The sequence below is a fragment of the Myxocyprinus asiaticus genome, chromosome 5, assembly GCF_019703515.2.
Source record: "Myxocyprinus asiaticus isolate MX2 ecotype Aquarium Trade chromosome 5, UBuf_Myxa_2, whole genome shotgun sequence".
In the NCBI taxonomy this organism is placed as follows: domain Eukaryota; kingdom Metazoa; phylum Chordata; class Actinopteri; order Cypriniformes; family Catostomidae; genus Myxocyprinus; species Myxocyprinus asiaticus.
In genome coordinates, this window is record NC_059348.1 from 34321986 (window position 1) to 34345460 (window position 23475).

The 23475-nt window shown below is 42.4% G+C and overlaps 1 protein-coding gene across 1 annotated transcript in view; it reads right to left on the reverse strand.

Annotated features, from left to right (window-relative positions):
* Positions 1 to 23475, reverse strand: part of LOC127440398 (rab effector MyRIP-like) — a 30981-nt gene that overhangs the window by 949 nt on the left and 6557 nt on the right. Inside the window, exons 3-14 of the mRNA XM_051696935.1 lie at positions 13224 to 13360; positions 9972 to 10052; positions 9267 to 9364; positions 9090 to 9170; positions 8571 to 8696; positions 8239 to 8404; positions 7026 to 7615; positions 4623 to 6140; positions 3871 to 4056; positions 3590 to 3751; positions 262 to 360; positions 102 to 162 (exon numbers count right to left, since the gene is read on the reverse strand). Coding sequence (XP_051552895.1) covers positions 102 to 162; positions 262 to 360; positions 3590 to 3751; positions 3871 to 4056; positions 4623 to 6140; positions 7026 to 7615; positions 8239 to 8404; positions 8571 to 8696; positions 9090 to 9170; positions 9267 to 9364; positions 9972 to 10052; positions 13224 to 13360 — 3305 coding nt within the window. The remainder of the gene's footprint in view (positions 1 to 101; positions 163 to 261; positions 361 to 3589; positions 3752 to 3870; positions 4057 to 4622; positions 6141 to 7025; positions 7616 to 8238; positions 8405 to 8570; positions 8697 to 9089; positions 9171 to 9266; positions 9365 to 9971; positions 10053 to 13223; positions 13361 to 23475) is intronic.

The window sequence follows — 23475 nt, forward strand, 5'->3', positions numbered from 1 at the left end:
CAGATAAAAAGTAAGAAAGTAATCTAGTGTATTTTTTAAATAATTCTTACATATTAAATTTATATATTAATAAAAATCAATATAAGTTGCTCTTATTTTACCTTGTGTTGGAGGTGCTGGCAGTTGCCGCCTCAGTTTCCGGGATGAGCCAATGGTTTGTGTCTAAACAAAAGTATTGAAAGAATTATAACAGTCAAGTAAGTGTTAATATTACTAATGTAAGTAATGTACTAAATAATATAATTAATCTGAAGATGACACCTTAGATTTTGTGGTATTGACCATGGTAATTTGGGTCTGTGGAACTACATTAAGGCCTGCATTTTTCAGAGCAGCAATTCTTGATGCAATGTCTAAAACCTGAAGCAGATAGAGAGATAGAAATCACACAGATCAGGCTGAGCAAATCTGGAAATGATTCATTTTTCATAAATTTTGTTTTTATTGTGTAGACTGCTTCACATTTTTATTGACAGTTTTGGGACACAGTGTGTAGTAAAATATATTTGTTTTGTTCTATATAGTATGCATAGTGCTAAAACACTGTAAAGGACACCAAACCAAAACTGTGACATATAGCCCAAAATTAATTTGTTTATTACAAATTAGGATCCATAGATAATTCAGTACAATAGCTTTAAGAATTTTATTTAAAAATGAAAGAAGCTGGGGCCTGGGTAGCTCAGCGAGTATTGACACTGACTACCACTCCTGGAGTTGTGAGTTCGAATCCAGGGTGTGCTGAGTGACTCCAGCCAGGTCTCCTAAGCAACCAAATTGGCCCGGTTGCTAGGGAGGGTAGAGTCACACGGGTTAACCTCCTCGTGGTTGCGATTAAGTGGTTCTCGCTCTCAATGGTTCTCGCGTGGTAAGTTGTGCATGGATCGCGGAGAGTAGCAGGAGCCTCTGTCAAGTGTTGTAGCTGAGATGAGACGGGAGGCAATGGATCTATTTGCAGGCTTTTAATTAAGATTATGATAGAGATACAAATCAACGTGAACACGTAACAACGAACAATAAACCATAAACTACAAACTAACACATGGGTTAAACGGACTAGAACTGACAAAGAGTGAACAAAAACATGAGGGTATATATACAAACAGGTATTGATGAGGGAATGGAGAACAGGTGAGGAAGATGGGGAACAGATGGCTGTGATGAGGGCAGTGCATTGTGGGAAATGTAGTTCATGGTAAACTGATGACAGAAGACAAAAAACTATATGAAAATAAGAGTCCTTGAGAACAAAACAGTGACACACTGTGACAGAACACCCATCCCCCCCCGCCCCGATAGGGTCGGGAGACCTGGGAGGAAGCCTCAGGGCAGGGATAGGGTCGGGAGGCCTGGGAGGTGGCCTTAGGGCAGAGACAGGTTCAGGAGGTTTGGCCGCAGGAGGTGGAAACTTAGATAGTGGAGCCGTGGAAAACTTTGAGGGCAGAGCTGAGGGAGGCTCGACGAAGGCAGGTGGAGCCGAGGGAGGCTCGGTGAAGGCAGGTGGTACCGTGGAATGTGGAGCCGTGACAGGCTCGAGGGGCAGAGCCATGGAAGGTGGAGCTGTGAGAGGATCGGGGGCGGAACTGGAGAACTTAGAGCCCGGAGAGCAGCTGAAGGCTCGAAGGACCATGGTGGAGCTGGAGGATCGGAGGACCAAGGCAGCGCCGTAGGCTCAGAGGACCAAGGCAGAGCTGGGGGGATCGGAGGACTGAGGCGGAGCCAGTGGGACTGAGGACCAAGGCGGAGCTGTAGGGATGGAGGTCCCTGGTGGAGCCGAAGGATCGTAGAGCCGAGGCAGAGCCAGGTGACCAGTGGACCAAGGTGGAGCTGGGGGAATGAGGAACCTCGGTGAAGCCGATAGGCTGGAGGACCACGGTGGAGATGAGGGGACGTAGAGCCGAGGTGATGTTGAGGGCTCGGAGGACAAAGGCGGAGTCCAGGGCTCGGAGGGCCAAGGTGGAGTTGGAGGGTCAACAGTTACCCTTGTCTGGGAATTCACTGGGGGCGATGGTCAAGCCGGTGACTTGGGGGGAATCAACTGATCAGGATGAAGAGGAGCTAATGTCCTGGATGGAGGCAACAGAGGGGAAGGGGCCAACGTGCTGGAAGGAACCAGCGGAGGAGGAAGGGCTAGGGTACTGGATGGAACCAGTGAGTCCATGATGCTGGATGGAACCAGAGGAGAGGGGGAGTACACGGGGTGGGAACAAGGGCGGGAATCAACTCCAGGTCTATTAGCTCAGCAAGAGCTGGCTCTGGGACAGTCGAGGCTACAGGCGTTGGCTCTGGGACGGTCGAGGCTACAGGTATTGGCTCTGGGACGGTCGAGGCTACAGGCATTGGCTCTGGGATGGTCGAGGCTACAGGCGTTGGCTCTGGCTCGTTAACCGTGGCAGGCGTAGGTGCTGGCTCATTAACCGTGGCAGGCGTGGGCACTGGCTCGTTGGCCGTGGCAGGCGTGGGCGCTGGCTCATTGGCCGTGGCAGGCGTGGGCGCAGGCTTGTTGGCCGTGGCAGGCGTGGGCGCTGGCTTGTTGGCCATGGCAGGCTTGGATGAAGGGGCCATAGAAGTCTTGGACGAAGGGGCCATGGAAGGCTGAGGGGTGTTTACTGTGGGAGGTGGTTCAATGTCCTCATCCTCCTTACCCACAGTGAAAGGGGAGCCACAAAGTTTCAGAGCCACCTCCACGTATTCGCACAATGTCCGGTGAAGATCTGCCAGAGGCATCCGTGCCTTTAGTGCACTATTTAGACCGGCTCTGAAGAAAATCACCAGAGCACGGTTATCATAGTGCACTAAATTAGCCAGTTAAAGAAACTCACGGATGTGATCCTCAACTGGACGGTCACCTTGCGTAAAGAGGAGAATTCTTACAGCTGCTAGATCCATACTGGGTCAGTTCTTCTGTCACATGTTATAGCTGAGATGAGACGGGAGGCGATGGATCTATTTGCAAGCTTTTAATGAAGATGATGATAGAGATACAAATCTACATGAACAAATGTAACAACAAACAATAAACCATAAACTACAAACTAACACATGGGTTAAATGGACTAGAATTGACAAAAAGAGAACAAAAACATTAGGGTATATATACAAACAGGTGTTGATGAAGGAATGGAGAACAGGTGAGGAAGATGGGGAACAGATGGCTGTGATGAGGGCAATGCATCATGGGAAATGTAGTTCATGGTAAACTGATGTATATCAAAATAAGAGTCCTTGAGAACATAACAGTGACACACTGTGACAGCCTCCACATGCTGTGAGTCTCCACAGTGTCATGCACAGGGAGCCACGTGATAAGATGCGTGGATTGACTCTCTCAGAAGCGGAGGCATCTGAGACTTGTCCTCTGCCACCCAGACTGAGGTGAGTAACCGTGCTACCACGAGGACCTGGTAAGTAGTGGGAATTGGGCATTCCAAAATTGGGGAGAAAATTATAAAAAAATAAATAAAAAATGAAAGAAGTCCTAAATACACCAAGTGCCTCTCAATCCACGTGCTTGCAGCTTCAGAGCAATGCACACTGAGCTTCTGATGAGATCCTGAAAGAGAGAGCACAGCATCCAGGTTGAACACACCTGGAGCTCAGATTGCTGCACCTGGGCTGCTGCAGAGGCCACCTCATCCTCCAGGTGAGCGAGCTCTCTTTCAGTGGTGGATCCACTGATGCTGCATGCACACTCCTCTAGATCTCCCAGTTCAGCCTCAAGCCCGTACACTGTACCTGCAGTCACGTACACCTGCACAAAGTGAAAAAACACAGAATTGTGCATTGTAAATTGTACAAGATAAGTATACATTAAAGGCAGATTAATGCCCTGTGGTAAGGAGGTGTCTGTATCTCAGAAAAAATCCATACATTCTCCTCCAGTTTGCTGAGCTGTTCATCCAGTCTCCTGGTCTCGACTGGGGGAATAGTTGAGAGGTCACTGTGGTCTGGCTGGCTTCTCCCGTCTCCCATAGATCCGTGAATCAGATCCTCTGTGGCATTTAGAACTTTCAGCACCTCTGTGGTGATGCTGCGCAGTGATGCAGCCGAGTACCTCTATTAATGATAGAATATATAGAGAAAGGCATCTTAAGAGTAAAATCAAGTAACTAGAGAATGTAGAATGAATGCTGGAACCGTTATGATAGTCACAATGGTCAGACAGCAAATGAAATGTATATACAGTAAAGGGAAGGGAGCTAAATAGTAGTAAATACAGTATGAGTGTCTTTTGGTCTAAATGAGAGCATTCTGTCCTTTAGGGTACAAGTATAACCTGCTGTAGTATATTTACATTTACATTTATTCATTTGGCAGACACTTTTATCCAAAGTGACTTACAAAAGAGGAAAACATAAGTGAATCATCTTAAGGAGACAGTGGTATGAAAAGTGCTGTATTACAAAGTATCACTAGCATCATAATAGTATTCAAAACAGAATAAAGTGCAACAGGATTTTTTTTTAATTTTTTTTAATGACTGGTTAAGTGCTCATGGAATGGGTATATATTGGAGATCAAATGTAGGCTCAATAAGAAAGCATTAAGCAGAGCTACAGAGGAACTGTTTAATGAGCAAATTAATGAATGTTACTGTGGCCTGAATCGGTTTGAGTTGATACCTTGTAGATCTCTTCTGGTGACAGATACTCCTCCTGACCAGGTGGGGCGCTATGCTGAAAAGAGTTCTGGGTTGTGGTATCCTTCTCTTCCTGCTCCTCTCTTTTCTCAGCCAAGTCACGTTGACTGTTGGCAACATCCTTTTCCAGAACTTTCTCTTCTGATGCTTTGAAAATAGTCTTGCATTCCTTGCCTTCTGTCCCCTCAGTATCTTCTCTGTGTCTTTCAAGTGCAAAAGCTTTGTTGATCTTGCCCTCTTTCATTTCTTTTTCCTCCTTCTGAGCCTCCTTCGGTCCTTGACCAACAAAAGATCGCTCAGATTTTGTGTTGTCTTGCATCTCCTGTTTTTCAACTCCTTTCTCGATTTTTGTTTCCTCCTCTGCCTGTAGTCTCTCCAGTTTCTCTCCCACATTCTCTACTCTGGCTAAAAATACTCCCTCACAAGTATAAGCTTTTGTCTCTTCTTCCGTGTTATCCCAAGCCTTTACTACACTATCAATGATCTTATCAAATTCCACCTTTCCATCTTCATTAATATATCTAAATTCACTGGATACACTGACTGTCTCTGCATTCTCAGCTCTGCTCTGCTCAACTTCAACTGAGCTTCCAAAATCTTTCCTTTTTGTCTTTTCTTCTTCAGTCTGGACTTCTCCCTTGCTCCTTATCTTCTGAACCATCTCATTTTGTGGATCTGTCCCAGTAAGTCTTTGTGTTTGGCTCTCAGTGCTCAATTCTTCAGAAGCTTGTGTCTTGTCCTTAGTATCATTTTGCGCACTGATGTCCGGCTCTGGCACACTGTCCTTTTGCCTTTTCTCTGATCTCTCTTCTTCTGCTTTTTCAACCATGTTCTCTACATGATATTTGGTTTTCTCTACATATTGTATCATTTTGTCTCCATCTGTCCATCCATCATCAACCTCCAACATCTCAGTTCCCATTGGTTGATTTTCACATTCAGTTTCAGTTTGATCTTCAAACCTGTCCAATTCATCTCCAGTGGAGGAAAGTTGTGTCTCACATACTTGACTGGTTAGCTCTCTAAGTTTGTAAGTCAGCTTATCTTTCTCCAGCCTCTCTGTTCTCTTTTGTTGGTGTGTGGCTTCAATTTCATCTGATCTTTCTTTTGCATCAATCTCAATACCCAATAAAGCATGTCCCATAACCTCATCTACTGCTTTTGCTTCATCATCTGGATACTCCAACCTGTCCAGTTCATCCTCAGTGGAGGAAAATTGTGTTTCTCTGACTTGACTAGATAGCTCTCTAAGTTTACAAGTCAACTCCTGATCTAAAGATCCAACCACACCAAGGGCCCCATGATTTGCATTGCTGGGAGTTTTGAGATCAGCTCCAAATGGATCAGGGGTCACTACTCCAGAGCTCAAAATGTCAGGAGTTGCAGTGTCTGAAGTGTCAGCTTCTAGATCATGATCGCTGAGTCCTTTTTCTCGCAAGACTGAGTCTGGTTTCATGTACTGTCTCTTCACTAGAGCGTCCGAGAGCTGGCTACTGCAATCCTGCCAATAAAAAAATTACACTGTCTTAGTATCAGGGTTCCCACGCTTTTTGACTGATTAATTTCCATGACTTTTCTAATCGTTTTTGATTACTTGATAAGTGAAAATGATTTTGATTAGACTGATTTGCTAATGAGTCTTTTTAATTTTATAATTAAATTTTTTATTGAACATTTTAAATGAACAATTCATTGAAACTGACTCAAAAGAAAGGTTCGCTCACACTCACAAATTGGACATCATTATGGCTTGCAAGCAAGTTTCACATGCTCTACCCAAGAGCAGTATCTTCTAGCCGAAAATATATGGCCATATATGAACATATAGTATACAGTATATAAAATAATAGTTTCTATTATGAGCATATATACATTTTCTAATTCCACTAGTATTTGGGAAAATATATGTTACATATATGAAAACACTTACAGTATGTAGCATTTTTTTCCACATCTGTTCCATATACAGTATGTACAAGTGTGTGACTTTTTATATCAGTGAAAACCATATGAACATACTGTATATTTCATGTATGGGTTTGACATATATTGCCATATATCAGATTTCTGTATGGAAGTAGACTAAATATTTTATCGCAGAACATAATTATAAAAAGTAGATTGACAATAAATATGAAGGTTTCATTACATCTCTTATAAAGTTTTATTTTGACTTTTAAGACTTTCCAGTCTTTTTGATGCCTTGAAAACAAATTTATTTTTATTTATTATTAATTTTATATTTTCAGGTTTTTCATGATTTTGGAAACCCTGCTGTATTAATAAGATCATAAAAATCAAAATAGTGTCTCTGTCCAAGTACTTGCTTGTTTAGCTGGGATATTACATAATCCAAAGCTTTAGAACATAAATAAGCCTTCCTCACCGGTACAGATGTAGACAATACAGACTGTCCTTTCCACTCTGCCTCCTCTCTCTTATTTTTCCTTCTTAGGGGTAACCTCTTGACCCTGTTGTCCTCTAGACCATCCTCGCTGCTCTCTGTCCCTGGGTTGAAATTAATATCCATGATGCTTGGACGGCGGGTGTATGAGGGGCGTCTGTGTTCTGGTGGCACTTTTCTCTTCAGGAAGGGCAGCAGAGCTTTGTGGGACTTGGGCAGTGGTCCGTCCAGGTCAAATTGGGCAGGGTTGTTATCAGTATCAGCGTTAAAGGTGTCTTTGATGAGCTGTTGGGTTTGACCATCCAAAGGCAAGGTTGAGTGACGGCTGTAAGACTCAGGGTGACTTGACTGCTTGTTTGCAGACATTTTACGACGAAGTTCTAGCAAAGCAGCACCCCAGACCCCATCACCGTTAGCCTCTGTTCCAGAGCCCATCTCATCATAAGCGGACACAACACCAGACTCCTTTTCTAAGACGCTGTAGACCAGACTCTTACGCTTGGTTAGAAGACTTGGCCGAGACAGCAGGGTGTTCTGATAAGCAATCCAGTTACTGTCAGGGCTCTGCAACACTGAAGACACACACACGCACACTATAAACACATTTAGACATGAATAAATGTAAAGTTTTAGCCACACAAAGAAGTCGTCACATTATGAATTAGTTCCATAAGATGGTCAGTTTAAAAAGTATTACAGGGATAAAATTCAGCAGTTTATTTATAAAATCTTGTCCAGCCTGTCTTTAAGCTGTCTGTGACCTTTTCAAGTTGAAGAGCAGCTATCAGCCCAACATATTACGCATATGGGTGAAGAGGATAATTCACTCAAAAATTTAAATCCTCCTGTATGATTCGCACAAAGATGACTCTTAGATATAACAGCTTTTTTTCTGTTATAGCATAATTTTATGTAAAGCTGCTTTGAAATGATGCCTGTTGTGAAAATATATACAAATAAAAATGACTTGACTTGACTATGAGTTTCTCTCCTACATGGAAAACAAAAGGAGATGCAATGAAAGTAAAAGGTGACTGAGATATTTTATCTCCTTTTGTGTTCCACAGAAGAAAGTCATAAGGGTTTGGAACAACATAAAGGTGAGTAAATGATAACAGATTTTTCATTATTGGGTGAACTGTCACTTTAATTAACTGTGACTAAGTATAATATGGATTTATAGGAAGGCTCTAACTAGAATTATCCAGTCGGTCAACACTCCTCCAGCTAGGCAAGGCCTGAACAGGCACTGCTCCCTCTTTCTTCATTTCTAGAGCATCACTTTTAGAGGCTGGGGGTCTTGAACCAATGTTGCCATGCTGGTCCACTCTCTCATCCAGACAAAAAGCTGATTGTGATCGCTGAAGGGAGAGAAGACGTATTATTCAGCTAATATCAATGCTCAAGAGTAATACAAAAAGCATTAAATAAGCAAGCCAGAGTCAGTATATGCAAAGGTGCATTTCTTATAAATGACCACAATCACTAGATGTTTCGGTGTTGGAAAGAAAGAGAAGGCATGGGTACCCAGAGGGAAGCATTGAAGGCACTCTGGGTTTGAACAGGAGAGGTCATATCAGTGTTCTGGCCAGGCGACAAGTCCAGATTAGATCCAGACTGCTTCTCAGACAGATCCCTCCTCCGCCAGACAATCTGAGGTTTAAATATTCCAATATAATGATTTTATAAAAACATTGTCAATATTGGTAATAATAAAATGTTCCTATTTATTCCTCAACATATGATATCAATTCATTCAATTCCCCATTGTCTTTTTGATGTCACATGAAGAGTCTTGAAATGTATTGTATACATATACCATGAACCTTGTGATACTATATGTAGGCTATCCCTTAATCTCATATATTCAGATTAAGGGATGATCTAAAACCATTAAAACGAACAAATAAATGCATTCATAATTGAGCCTCTGTATTTTTAATCAGTAATACTTTGATATTCTGTCTTCTTAAATCACTGCAAACTCAATTCGAGAGAATGTATATCTGTAGATTCCTGAAAGTTCAGTGCAGTTATGCTACTCACTTTTTGTATAATAGTTGTGGCCAGTTCCTCTATAAGCTCTCCTCTGTTCTCTTGCAGATAATGAGCTTCGTTCTGCTTTTCCTTCAAAGAAAATGTCAAGCAGTTGAAACTCATTTATAAGAATAAATAAATAAAACATATACTGTTCCTCAATAAATATGAATGGGAAGGTCTTACTTGACTGTCAGCCTGCCTCTCAGCCTTAGCAATGGCCTCATTTATGGCCTCTTCTGCCACCCACAGTGCCACACTAATCGTCTCAGCCATGCTGTGCTCTGAAGAGACAAGGTAACAGACTCCATACAAATAAAAAAACTGTACTTATTTTACCTTGTCATAAACAGTGGCCTTAAAAAAACAATAAAAAGAACTGTTTTTCATTAGATAAAATATCACTGGCATCTGCAAAATGATGCTTTTCTCAGACATTTTTTGCAATTGTAAGTTAATACACATCCCAGTTGTTGATGTGTTAAGTCAGTTACATTCAGGTTCACACAGGTGCCCTACTAGAGTAACCACAGGTGTAGTTTATCACATTAACTATGAATTATGACAATTAGAATGTTGATATAGTGTCCAAATACTTTTTGTCTTAATTTTAACAGTATATCTATTGTTTAATCATTTAAAGCTCAACAAACGTTTTCTGAAATGTTTGCTTGAAAAGTGTGCTTGTGCTACCCCTCTTTAAAATAAATGACATTTGGTTATCTATTGCAAGACATTCGTACATTAAGTGTGGTTAAAGTGTCCAAATACGTTTTGGGGCTACTGTAGTTCAAACGATCACTGAAAATTAATCTATAGTGAAACTTCATAACAGTGCTTATCTTTTACAATCAAACCGTACATATAGATAGGATTCATGTGACCACAAACCTTCACTTTGCCTGTAGAACGTAGAGTCGCTCTCATATACACTGCTTTCGTTGCAGATGCTCTCCTCATAAGTGCTGCCCTCTGTTGGTGCACAAAATATTACAGTTGATTTGATCTAAATTATGGACAAAAAGTTTAAATCTTTCCATATTCAGTGTGTAACTTTCAGACTGTGTGTGATGCATGCCACGAAGAAATTTTAATGTTACCTCTAATAGCTGAGTGGCACATCTTATATTAATATGATTAACATCCACATACTGCAATTCAGTGCACTTGGGTGAAATGCCTGTTTAATTTCTAGTGTTTCCTAATGTTTATTTTATTTATTTTTTCCATTCCACTGTTCCTCAGCACACTATAGTGCTAAGTGCAATGGTCTTGAAAATAATATCCTCAAGACTGACAGGGTCAAGCAAGACAGTAAGAAAGAGCTTGACTCAATATGAAAAGAAGAAATTACAGCACAGTCATATGCAATCAGACATTTTTGTTGTTGTTGTTGTAAGCTGTTCCTGTCACCTGGACAGCTTATTGATGGTTTGAGCATTTCAGTTTGAGAGATGAGACAGCACTTCCTATTCTGAAACATGATTTGATAGCTGTGATCATAGGTTTCTCTTTATGACAGACACTGTTCCAGTCTCACAGAGCTGGTGGATGACAAATCATTTGATAGATAACTACTGACATATCAAAATGGCCTCAGCTCCACACAGAGCCCTTTGAAGAGTTTCACTTGAACTAGTGAAGGTCAAAGCGCCTCTGAAGTCACCAACTACCACTTGCCCTTTACATCCAAGCCAATGCACAGACTCTCCTTACACCTACTCTATACTGAGATGATTTCTGCTGAAAGACCAGTGAAATGGGTCACAGGTCACCAACATTTGTTGTGTTTTGGATGCTGGTTCCACAAATAGGATCCTGAAGTGCAGGTGCAGCTTAAAGAAACAGTTCACCAAAAAATGAAAGTTCATGTAATCAGGTTGTTCTAAACACATATCTTTATTTTGAAGAACACAAAAGGAGGAATTTTAAGGGTATCCCGTTTGCTGATTTCAATACAGTTGATAATTTTAAAGCTAAAAAAGACTTAAAAATGTGTCATAAAATGCCCATGCGGCTCGTACATTATATTCTAAGTCTTCTGAAGGCATACGATTTTAGTTATTTTACTGTAAAGGTCATGGACCCTATTTTAAGAATGCTAAGCCTTAAACGCAGCAATATGCAATCTGTCATACGCACAAAGTCAGTGGGCATGGCCATTAAGTTTTGACATTTTCATCTAGGCAGTCTAGGCTTGCCAGTGTGTTAGCAAATTTGTGCGTGTTAGTCACTAATGTGCTGGGTCAAGTACAGGTTAATTCTGAGGTTTTTCTCTGGTTATTGCACTGTCTGCATCCTAATATATATATTCAATTCCCTGTTAAGCAACATCAATATAAATGAGGACATTGTCATTCATTAGAATTTGGTATTGTAAATGGGCTGTATGTTATGTATTAGAAGAATAGATATATGGACCATTAGTGTCTTACTTTCTTTTGCGGCATAACTACGTCCTTGCTGTGAACTCTCTCCTGTTTTGTCTGCCATTGTTCCAGTGCTGTGGTGTTTAGTGGTGAAATGCTACAGAGGAAGTTTGTGTTTCCTCCGATTTACAGTATGTTCTCACCTGCGGTCTTGACAATGTTACTGGATGCTTGAAACATGCTTTGCTGCTCTCCCATTGTTCATTGTTTTATAATGTATATTTGTTTTATGTTTCTCAGTTTAATGTTTAATTTCTGTACAGCGTCCTTGAGCTTTGGAAAGGCGCTATACAAAATAAACATATTATTATTATAACTATGATTATTGATCTACTGACACACAAATCATTGTTTTAAAATTGATTGATAGCTCTTTAATATCCTCTGCTGGTGGAATCCCCAAACTAGAATTCGTGCTCTCACAAAAATTGGATAAGACGTGGTGCAGACTAGACCTGCATAAAAATTCACACTTGTCTAAGCTGGTCTTTTCAGCAAGGAGCAAATCAAAGTAATGTTATAAATCTAGCTTTTTAATACTGAAGACGATGTAGCATAACGATACTGAGATGTAGCATAAAAACCTATCCACGATAATGGTATAAGCTTATCGCTCCATTCTTAGCACTTGTCTGACAATAAACTATAACAGATTATCTTGTCTAGCTTTTCTCTGTGTCAAATTTCAAAGGGGCTCAAAGGGGGAATTGTGAAGGTTGAACTGTGATGTAACGATCATGGTCAATTTGACCCAATGAGATCAACAGTGGGACTTGATCGTTAAGACCATAGAAAGGTTAAGCAAATGACCAAATTCAAGCAATTATTTTGTATAGAACTATATGCATATGCTGGATTTTGATTCAATATTTAAGTGTAAGAATATGACAGTGAAAGGATCAGATCATGTATAAACTGTACAGTGACCTTTCCTCCATAAACATGAATAATTCTCTAAAATCTCGCCACTGCTAAATCGGATACAGAGGTGGAACTCAGATCAGAAGACCCCTGCCAGCTCTTTCCTTAAAAGGATAGTTCAACCAAAATTAATCATTTTGTCATAATTTACTCACCTTTATGTTGTTCTAAACCTTATGACTTTTCTTTGTTCCATGGAACACGAAAGAAAATAGTTAGGGACTGACAGTCTCAGTCACCATTCACTTTCATGGCATCTTTTTCCATTCAATCAAAGTGAAGAGTGACTGAGACTGTCAATCACTAACATACTTCCTAACATCACCTTTTGTGTTCCATGGAATAGAGAAAGTAATTTGGGTTTGGAACAACATGAGGAGGAGTAAATAATATCAGAATTATTATATTTGGGTGAACTAGTCCTTTAACCATATACACATTAGTGGTAAAGACATGCACATATAAACAAAAAAGGGTCACGAAAAAGACTGTCATATCTGTCACGATGTCTTTTGTGCTTTCAATTCAAACATCTTCATCTCACAGCATGTGCCCTCTATGTGAAATAAAAGCTTCCATGCAATAATCCTATTTTCCTGACTCCAGAACTTAGAAAAGTGGACCTTTTTAATTCTTTTAATTCCAAACCAAGATGAGATTTTCACCAGGTGTAGGTGGTCATTTATATTTTACCCTAAGAATCTAGCAAAAATACAGCAAAATACATTACAAAATATCACAGATATATTTTTATTTTAAAGAAATTTCATACAGCACTCCAGATGGTGAGTACCTGTAAGTTCTGCTAGCACTCCACGCTCTGCTGCATGCCTCCTGTAGAGGTTCTTTAACACTTTAGCACTGCCAAATATTTTAAAGCGCCTTCTTACATTATTGTAGAACCATTCCAGTGACTGGGTCTTCAGGAGCCTGAAAATAAATAAACAAAGGCACACTTCCATGCTTAAAGAGTTAGTTTACACTCATGATGTTCCAAACCCATATGACTTTCTGTCTTCTGTGGAACACAGAAGGAGGTGTTAGGCAGTTACAGTATGCTAGTCTCAGTCAACATTCACTTTCATTGCATATTTTTTTCTATACAAGCAAAAGTAAATGATGACGAGGCTGTCATTCTGCCATACATCTTTTGTGTTCCAAGGAAGAAGAAAACTCATACGGGTTTGGAACAACATGAGAGGGAGAGAGAGTAAATGATGACAGAATTTTTGAGTGAGCGGTCCCTTTAATTGAGACCATTCCCAAATTTTGTTTCCTTTACACTGGTTATTTTAATCAGTTGTTGTTGTTTTTTTTTAAGAAGTATGCAGAGAAATATGAGAGGTCTTTAAAAGGTGCTGTTGTTTCCATGCTTAAAATAAAATTGTGCATCGCTTCATAATGTACAGACACCCCCTGAAGACAAATTATATTTGACCCATAGCAAAGAATTTTGCTTCAAGAGTCACTCTGTGCTGTTCATGGTAATCACTTTGCATTTATTTAACTAATTAGACCACTGAAGACAGTGCCAAAATCAATACCAAACCACTGTAGATGGTATTTCACGAGTTCGCATGCCCATATAATCTTTAGCGTAAATGGTAAACAGGTTTGGCTAGCAAGCCATGATAGAGGGGCTTGAGGAGGAGACTCAACTTGAGCTCAAATATGACCGCTCCAGGACTAGTGAAGGATGGAGATGATTAATATGGGTGAAATACCTACGGAGGAGTTGGAGAGGTGGTGGGATGCTGGGAGAACTGACACTGTGATGAGGTGAGAGGTTGCTTTAATACTCTCATAATTAATTGGAAGATTAGATGGACGTGCTCCTCCCGAACCTACGTTTGGTAACTTCATATATTGCAAATTGTATATACTGTACCCCCAATAGCATAATATGTTTAAAACATAGCACAAACTTAAATTGTCTGCTTCCATTCCCTTACGATCTAATACTGTACACACTGCACTGATAGGTGAAATCATTGAATGTGCATCAGTTTTGTTACACTTTATGTGACAAAAGAGAAGATAAACAGAGAGGAAGTGTCCTTGTATCAAAATTCTAACTCGGCTCAAATGTGCATGTGTATTTAAAGATAGGAATAAAAAGAAATGATATTTTTGTTAAAAACTAGATAAATACAATCATGTTTTGCACAAAAATGAAACACCTAATATAAAATAGACTAAATAAAAAGTTTATATAATAGTAACATAATAAGCGTCACCATTTCTGAAGCATTTAGCTTTGGGTATAATTGAAAATGATGCACCATAGAATCAAAATCTAATGACGTAAACCTATATTGTTTTGTTTTTTTATCCCCTTTTCTCCCAATTTGGAATGCCAAATTCCCACTACTTAGTAGGTCCTCATGGTGGTGCGGTTACTCACCTCAATTCAGGTGATGGAGGACAAGTCTCAGTTGCCTCAGCTTCTGAGACCATCAGTCCGCACAACTTATCACGTGGCTCCTTGTGCATGACACCGCGGAGACTCTGCATGTGGAGGCTCATGCTACTCTACGCGATCCACGCACAACTTACCATGTGCCCCATTGAGAACGAGAACCACTAATCACAACCATGAAGAGGTTACCCCATGTGACTCTACCCTCCCTAACAACCGGACCAATTTGGTTGCTTAGGAGACCTGGCTGGAGTCACTCAGCACACACTGGATTCGAACTCTCGACTCCAGGGGTGGTAGTCAGTGTCAATACTTGCTGAGCTACCCAGGCCCCGTAAACCTAAATTATTTAATTATTTTGTGTTTGTAGGCCTGCATGTGTCCGTCATTGTGCATATAAGTGGAGCAAAAGTCTTTTTTGTGTTGCTTTAATAATACTCTGTACTCAGTTACCACTCATAGCCCTTTTCCACTGAAATGGCGATGGTTCGCGTGCCGAGCCTGTGCTCCGCTGGTTCACGGCCAGGGCAATCTGGAGCCTTTTGTTAGCCGGCCACGCTTTTCCACTGACTTCAGAACCAAACATTGACGTAATGGGTTACGTGACTACTTAACCTGCCCATAAACAAACATGGCATGTCACAACAGTGTTTGTGTACAGCTTTTACTCTTGTTTTTGAGGACATATTTAAATATACGGAGTAATGCAATCCAACATTATTACATTACTTAACAAGACTGTCAGAGACGACATCTATGCTAAAAACAACAGGTAATGTAACTACATTATTTTATATCAACTATGGCTTAACTTGCTAAATTCTTTCAACTCTAACAGTGGAATCATTATTAACATTGGTGTAGCAGATGGTTATATTTGGAGTTTTGCCTTAGCATATAATATTATGTTTATGTCTTGACTGAGAATCACTAAATTTACTTAACAGCTAGCTGCGATCTTCCGCAGTTAGAGTTTCTGGTCAAAAATGCCCTTACTGAGCAAAACAATGCACAAAAAAAGAAGACAACAGTGTAAGGAAAGCTAACAAAGTTGACAAATATAATAACTTACTAAGATCAGCAGCAGAGGACACCGACGATTCTGTTTATCTCGAGCGTGACTGGCTGAATTTAATGTCCCGGTTAGATAGTAGGCTGGTCGGTTTCCAAGTCCAAAAAAACTGTCACTTATGTTTAGGTCCTTCTTACTGTCCCTGCACTCACTTAAGTGTTTTTCGATTTGTTTATTATTTGGTCAATTGTCTGATTCAAGCCGGTGTGCATCATTTCATGCTGGATTTTCTCATAGACTATTTTTCCCCTTTGCGATATCTCTAGTTAATCTCGGATCTCCATAAAGACCATATCGCACGTAGAATGCTTGTTTCGTCAGCATTACCTGAACGCATTTGATGTTTGATAATTTGATGCATTTGATGATTTTTTATTGTTTTTATAAAGTGAATAATTACTCTTTGCTGCTGACAGTAGTTACGTTTTTTTTTGTGAAAAATTTGTTGACGAAACATTGTCCCGCTCTCCACCCCTTGACGTAATCGGTTCCTGCGTGGAGACCAGCAAGCTTTTGGGACCGGTGTTGAACCAGGTTTTCAGCCCTGTAACGCCCTTTTCTGTGGTGGACACAGTTCAAGAATTCGCCCCAGGAGGGACTATACATTTTTTTCATCAGTCCATAAGATTTATTCTAGAATAGATTTTTTTTTGTTATATCTAAGTCCCTCATTTCATCTGTTGTTGATTGTTCAATTGGAAACATCTTAGTCTCAGATCACGCCCTGGTGAGTTTAGAGGTGCTGCCACAAAAGGAGAAAAATAAATCATTTAGCGCTTTAATGTATCCCTTTTGCAAAATCCTGATTTCCAACAAATGTTAAAGGCTGAAATTAATGTTTATATGGAGACCAACAGGTCCTCAGTATCCTCTGTGGGCGTGGCTTGGGAGGCACTTAAGGCGGTTCTTAGGGGTCGGATCATACAGAATGCCTCATTCATCAAAAAAATCTAAAGCACAAGAACTTGTGGAGTTGGAAGGGAATATTAAAAGTGCAGAGGCAGAGCTGAAGTGACAAATGTCGTCTGATGAGAATTGACTCAGAGAATTGACCCGATTGAAATATAGATAGAATACTATTTTGTCATGGAAGGTGGAGTTTTGGCTATTCAGGGCAAGACAGTCATACTTTGAGTTGGGGGACAAAGCAGTGAAGCATTTGGCTAGATATATAAAGCAGAGAGAGTCTTTTTCTACCATTCCCTCAGTGAAATCTGCTGGTGGTGAAATATTTACCTCAGCCATTGATATTAATAATGCTTTTAAAGGATTCTATCTTGATCTTTATAGTTCCACATCTTCGTTTACCGATGAAGATATTAGAAACTTTGTGGAACCATTAGAACTCCCTAAACTGACGACTGAGCAAAACAAATTCTCTTGATTCTGAGATAACCTTGGAGGAGCTTTATGAGGTAATAACGGGGCCAGATGGATTTGCCGCTGAATGTTTTAGATCTTATGCTACAGAACTGCCTCCACTTTCGTTAGACGTTTATACGGAATCATTAAAGAATGGAAAGCTTCTGCCAACCATGACACAAGCCCAGATCAGTCTGATTCTTAAAAATGACAAAGATCCAAGTGAGTGTAAGAGTTACCGTCCAATTTCCCTGATCCAGCCAGACATAAAAATATTGTCAAAAATTCTGGCTAACCGATTAAGTAAAGTTATGACATCTCTTATACATACAGATCAGGTGGAGTTTATTCGGGGCCACAGCTCTTCTGATAACATTAGGCGTTTCATCTATATCATGTGGTCAGTGGCAAATGATCAGACTCCAGTTGCGGCCATCTCACTTGATGCCGAAAAGGCATTTGATATGGTAGAATGGGATAAGCTTTTAAGATTTTGGAAATATATGGGTTCGGGAATACTTTTATTGGATGGATTAAGTTACTTTATAGACACCCGGTAGGGGTGGTACAAACAAATTGATTAATTTCAGATTATTTTACTCTGGATAGGGGCACCCGGCAGGGTTACCCTCTTTCCCCATTATTGTTCTGTCTTGCCCTGGAACCATTAACAGCCATGATAAGAAAGGAGGATGATTTTCCAGGGTGATGGTGGGAGGTGTGGCGCAAAAGCTTCTGCTTTACGTAGTTTATATTTTATTATTTGTCTCTGACTCTACTAGATCTATGCCTTGCCTCTAAGGAATTATTCATTCCTTTTCTAAGTTCTCGTGATACAGAGTTAATTGGTCTAAATCCAAAGCTTTGACTCTGACAGCATACTGCCCGATAACAGCTTTTCAGCCGGGTGCCTTCCAGTGGCCCAAACAGGGCATTAAGTATTTGGGTATTTTACTCCCAGCAAATTTGTGTGATTTAGTTAGAGTTAATTTTGTCCCTTTAATAAAAATGTTTTGAGCGATGTGGGCAGGTGGGCTTCATTACATTTATCGATGATTGGGAAGGTTAATGTTATTAAAATGAATTGTATTCCAAAATTCAACTACCTGCAACAGTCACTCCCTATAGATGTCCCTCTCACTTATTTCAAGCAATTTGATAGCATAGCAAAGTCCTTCATTTGGAATGGGAAACATCCCAGATTACATTTCAGTAAGCTGCACAGGCTGATTGATAATGATGGGCTAGGCCTACCCAAGATTTTATTTTATAATTATGCATTCGGTCTCAGACATCTGGCTCATTGGTCGCTTCCACCTGAGAGAGCCCTTCCCTGAACAGGAAGTTCTTGCCCCTGTTTCACAATTGCAAATCCTTTCTATCAAACTAATCAGAGAAGTTAAGTTACACCCCGTTATCTCGCATTTACACTCGGTATGGACAAAAGTGTCCAGAGTGTTTAATTCAGACATTTATTTAAATGTTGCCTCGAGCTTATGGCTTAACTCCAAATTATGTATTAATAGTCCCCTTTCTGCTGATCAGAGTGGATTGTGAGGGGGGTTACTACACTCGGTGACCTATATGAGAGTGGAGTGTTGAGATCCTTTGAAAATCTGGTTCAACATTTTGGGATTCCCAGATCTCAGTTCTTTAGATATTTACAGCTACGACACCTGCTCTGTACTATTTTTGGGAGGAGTATACACCCCCCTAAAGAGGTAGATACTCTGGGAGTGGTGATCACTGCTTTTGGAAAAGGTCATGAGGCATCAGTGTATTACTTCCTGCTAATTCAGAGTCTGGGGGACAGAGCTTTAACTTCTCAAGAGATTATGGGAGAAAGATTTAAACTTGGTATTGGAGGAGGGAGAGTGGGCTAGGATTCTAAAAAACATAAAGTCTGCATCTAGAGATGCAAGGGTGCACCTTATGCAATTCAAGATTTTACATCGATTTAATTGGACCAACTCTAGATTGTATAGGCTTGGTCTTAAAGACACACTCACCTGCTGGCGATACCAATCAGAGGATGGAGACATAACCCATGTCTTTTAGGGGTGTGTTAAGATCCAGGAGTTTTGGTTGAAGGTTCAGAGTCTTGTGTGTGATGTATTGGGCACTCAGTTTTCATTTTGCCCCAGACTCTGTATTCTGGGCGATGGGGTGGTCATCATTGTTGAGAATAGACACATAAAGAGTTGGGTCCTAACTAGCGTCATGATCGCCAGACAGATTTTTTTAAGGGGTTGGAGGTCGGCTGGAGCACCCTCATTTCACGAGTGGTGCTTGGAGATGGGGAGGGTGGCAGCCTTTGAAGAAGGGTCATTTAGAAGACTAGGAAAATTGTATTTCTTTATGGAGAAATAGGGTGGATACCTGACATTGCTGGACGTGTAATTATTATTATTATTTTTTATTTTATTTTTTATTTTTATCTTTTTATTTTTGTGTGTGTCTATAATCATGTGTATATACTCTTATGTGACCACAGGTATGTTTGTTGGGGGACACGGCGGGGTTGGGGATTGGGAGGGGTGGTTGTGGGGTTTAAATATTTTAATTACAAAGAATTCGCCCCCGCCCAGGAACCCTCCCACGAACCATGTCGGTTGGAAAGCGCTATCAGTGACCTTTAAAAGGGCCTTTAAATGCAATCTTATGCTGTATATGTGTGTAAGGGGGTTCAGTGGAAAGGAGGAGGCGAGAACCGGCTTGACAACTTAAATAATAATTTAATAAACAATTTAAACAAAACACACAACCAAAAACACACAGTACAGCTGCCTGCAATTCTCTCTCTCTCGAACTGTCGTCCCCGGCCGCCTTTATCCCTCGCGCGCCCCATCAGGCTGATTGTGGACCGGGTGTGTCTCATTCCAGCCCGACCCCGCCCTCCTATGCTCTACATTCCTCCCGGCGTTGCCTCAGGCCGGGGAGCCCCCGGCATGACGTACATCCCCCACCCTTCCTCTCCGGGGGGGGGCGTGCCTTACGCCCCGACTGCCGGCGGGTCATCCCCGCCTTCCTCGACCTGGGAGGAGACAGGAGGGGAAAAACAACAAAACAAAATGGCGAGGGAAAGGCCAACACGGAGCGACAGAGAGAGAGAGAGGAGAGAGAGAAAAAGAAACTCACCGGTTCTCTGATGCGCCGTCGCGTGTTCCTCGATCACTACTCCACCTTCTCAGGCGGACTGCAGCCGCTCCTCCCCGGGCGGACCGGAGTCAGACCTCCGACCCCCAGCGGACAGAACGCCCCTCCGCGTTCCCGGCGTCCCGTGGGGACACTCCTCCGCCCCTGGCAGCGGCCCTACCACTCCAGGCAGTCGGGGAGTCGCTTCCCTCCTCCCCCCGCGGACGGCGGTCTTCTCTCGAACCCTCCGCGTTCCCGGGGGACGGCAGGGCACTCCTCAGCCCCCGGCAGCGGCTCCCTCGCTCCAGGCGGTCGGGGAGTCCCGTCCCCACTCGCCTCGCGGACGGCGGCCGTTCCCCGCGTCCGGGTGGTCGGGCTACTCCGTCCCCCGTCGGACGGCAGCGGTGCTCCCCTGGGTGGACGGCAGTGTCGAGGACTCTGTGACGGGAATCCCTCCTCCTTCCCGGGTTTCGGCACCAGTGTAAGGGGGTTCAGTGGAAAGGAGGAGGCGAGAACCGGCTTGACAAATTAAATAATAATTTAATAAACAATTTAAACAAAACACACAACCAAAAACACACAGTACAGCTGCCTGCAATTCTCTCTCTCTCGAACTGTCATCCCCGGCCGCCTTTATCCCTCGCGCGCCCCATCAGGCTGATTGGGGACCGGGTGTGTCTCATTCCAGCCCGGCCCCGCCCTCCTCAGCTCTACATTGTGTATTGCACATAATTAACATATTAATTTGATGAATTCAGAATGGTCTGATCTGTCATGATCCTGCTACTTAGTTTATTCTTGTTGTGGCAGGATCATAACAGTCTCCTCCACCCATTGGTTATGTTTGTACATGTCTTGTGTGTTGTGAGTGCACATGACTATGTTTGATTCTTCATCACCATGTGCACTCATGGCTGTTTGGTCTTGTATGTTTGCACATGGCTTTGTGTTTGTCTTGCCATGTACTCCGCCTCCTCGTTCCCTCGTCACTTTCCCTCGTTTAGTCCTTGTTATGTTAATTAGTTTCACCTGTTCCTCATGTGTGTTCCTTCTGTATATTGTGCCCTCATTCCTCATGTCTTTGCCAGATTGTTTTGTGTGTTCATGAGTTTGCCAGACTGTGTTTTCAGTCGGTTCATGTACTCCTTGGTCAGTCCTTGTCTTTATTTTGATTTATCCTGTTTGTGTTATTTTCCCCCTTGTGAGAGTGTTTGTTTCTGTTTTTTCATTATTTTAAATAAAGCCCTTTTTCACTTGCCTCCTGCCTTTGGGTCCTACCTCAACAATTTGTGACATTAAAATCAGACCATTTTTGGACCAAGCGGAGGCAATATTGGCATTTCTTCAAACCCAGCTCCAGCCCAAGAGAGGTCATCTCCCAAGACACCACCCAGGTTCTCGGTTTCTGCTCCCAGCGCGGTCACCCCATTGGTGTTTACGCTGAGGAGCTTTCTGATGTGGCCTGCAGGTGGTGTATTGGTGAAACCATCCTAAAACACCTCATTTTGTCAGGCCTGGACATGTCCATCTGTCCAGAGGAGTTGGGGGAGATATTTTGCTGGCCCTACTGGGATTTGGTGGACCACTTCTGCCAGCTCGCAGAAGTTGAGCTTATGCTGCAGAGGAGGAATGCAAAATCCCAAGACCCCTCTCTGCCAGTGCCCTGTCATATCTCTGGCTCTTACCGGGCTCTTCCCTGGCAAGCTGCCGAGAAAGGAGGAAGCAGACTGCTGACCGTCAGGAGATGGAGGGGCCCGTCGCTGATCACCAGGAGATGGAGGGGCATGCTGCTGACTGCCAGGAGGCGGAGGAGCCTGCTGCTGACCGCCAGGAGGTGGAGGAGCCCGCAGCTGACCGCAAGGAGGCGGAGGAGCTTGCTGCTGACCACCAGGAGGTGGAGGGGCCCATCGCTGAATGCCAGGAGGAGGAGGGGCCCATCACTGACTGCCAGGAGGCGGAGGGGCCCATCACTGACTGCCGGGAGGCAGAGGAGCTTGCTGCTGAATGCCAGGAGGTGGAGGAGCCCACTGCTGACCGTCAGGAGGTGGCGGCCATTCCCGCAGCAGTGCTTCTGACCTTCTGGAAGGGGAGGAGTAGAAGGGCCCCTGCTTCCCAGTCACTGCCATCACTCCCATCCACGGAGGCCATTTACCAGTCGCTGCCAGTTCTCCTGACTACGGAGGCCACCACACAGCCTGTCCAGTTCCCCGTGGTCATCGAGTCTGTCCAGTTCCCTGAGGCTATCAATGAACCTGTCCTGTTCACTGTGGTAGTCAATGAGTCTGTCCAATTCCCTGTGGTCATCGAGTCTTTCCAGTTCCTTGAGGCTGTCAGCGAGCCTGTCCTGTTCCCTGTGGCCATCAACGAGTCTGTCCAGTTCCCTGAGGTTTTTGACATGCCAATCCAGTTCCCTGTGTCTGTCGACAAATCTGTCCAGTTCCCTGTGGCTGTCAACGAGCCTGTCCAGTTTCCCGTGGCTGTCGACAAGTCTGTCCGGTCCCCAGCGGTCGTCAACCAGCCTTTTGCTCAGTACAGTGGCCAGCACCCATTAGACACCAGCTACCATTCTGTTGCTCAGCCCAGTAACCGGCACCCATCAGATACCAGCCACCATTCTGTTGCTCAGGTCAATGCAGGTGCACAGCTACAAGTTGAAGTTCATAGAAATTAGTAGAGACGCTGGCACACTGCTAAACATTCTAGTTTATTGACAATGTTTTGACACAAATTGGGTCTTCATCAAGTGTGTATGACCTGATGAAGACTGGAACTGGAACTGGAACTGGAACGTTTAGCAGAATGTAAGGTTCAGTCACCATTCACATTCATCGCATTTTTTATTCCATACAATGACAGTGTATGGTAACTGTCCGGGCAACATTCTGCCTAATATTGCTTTTTGTGTTTCATGGATGAAAAAAACATACTTTTTCGGAATGACATGAGGGTGAGTAAAAGATGGCAGAATTTAAATGTTCTTTTCACTTACCATGGATTAAGTTTAAATTGATTCAAATAACTGTGTACATCATGCAAACTAATTTGTAATAGTTTAAT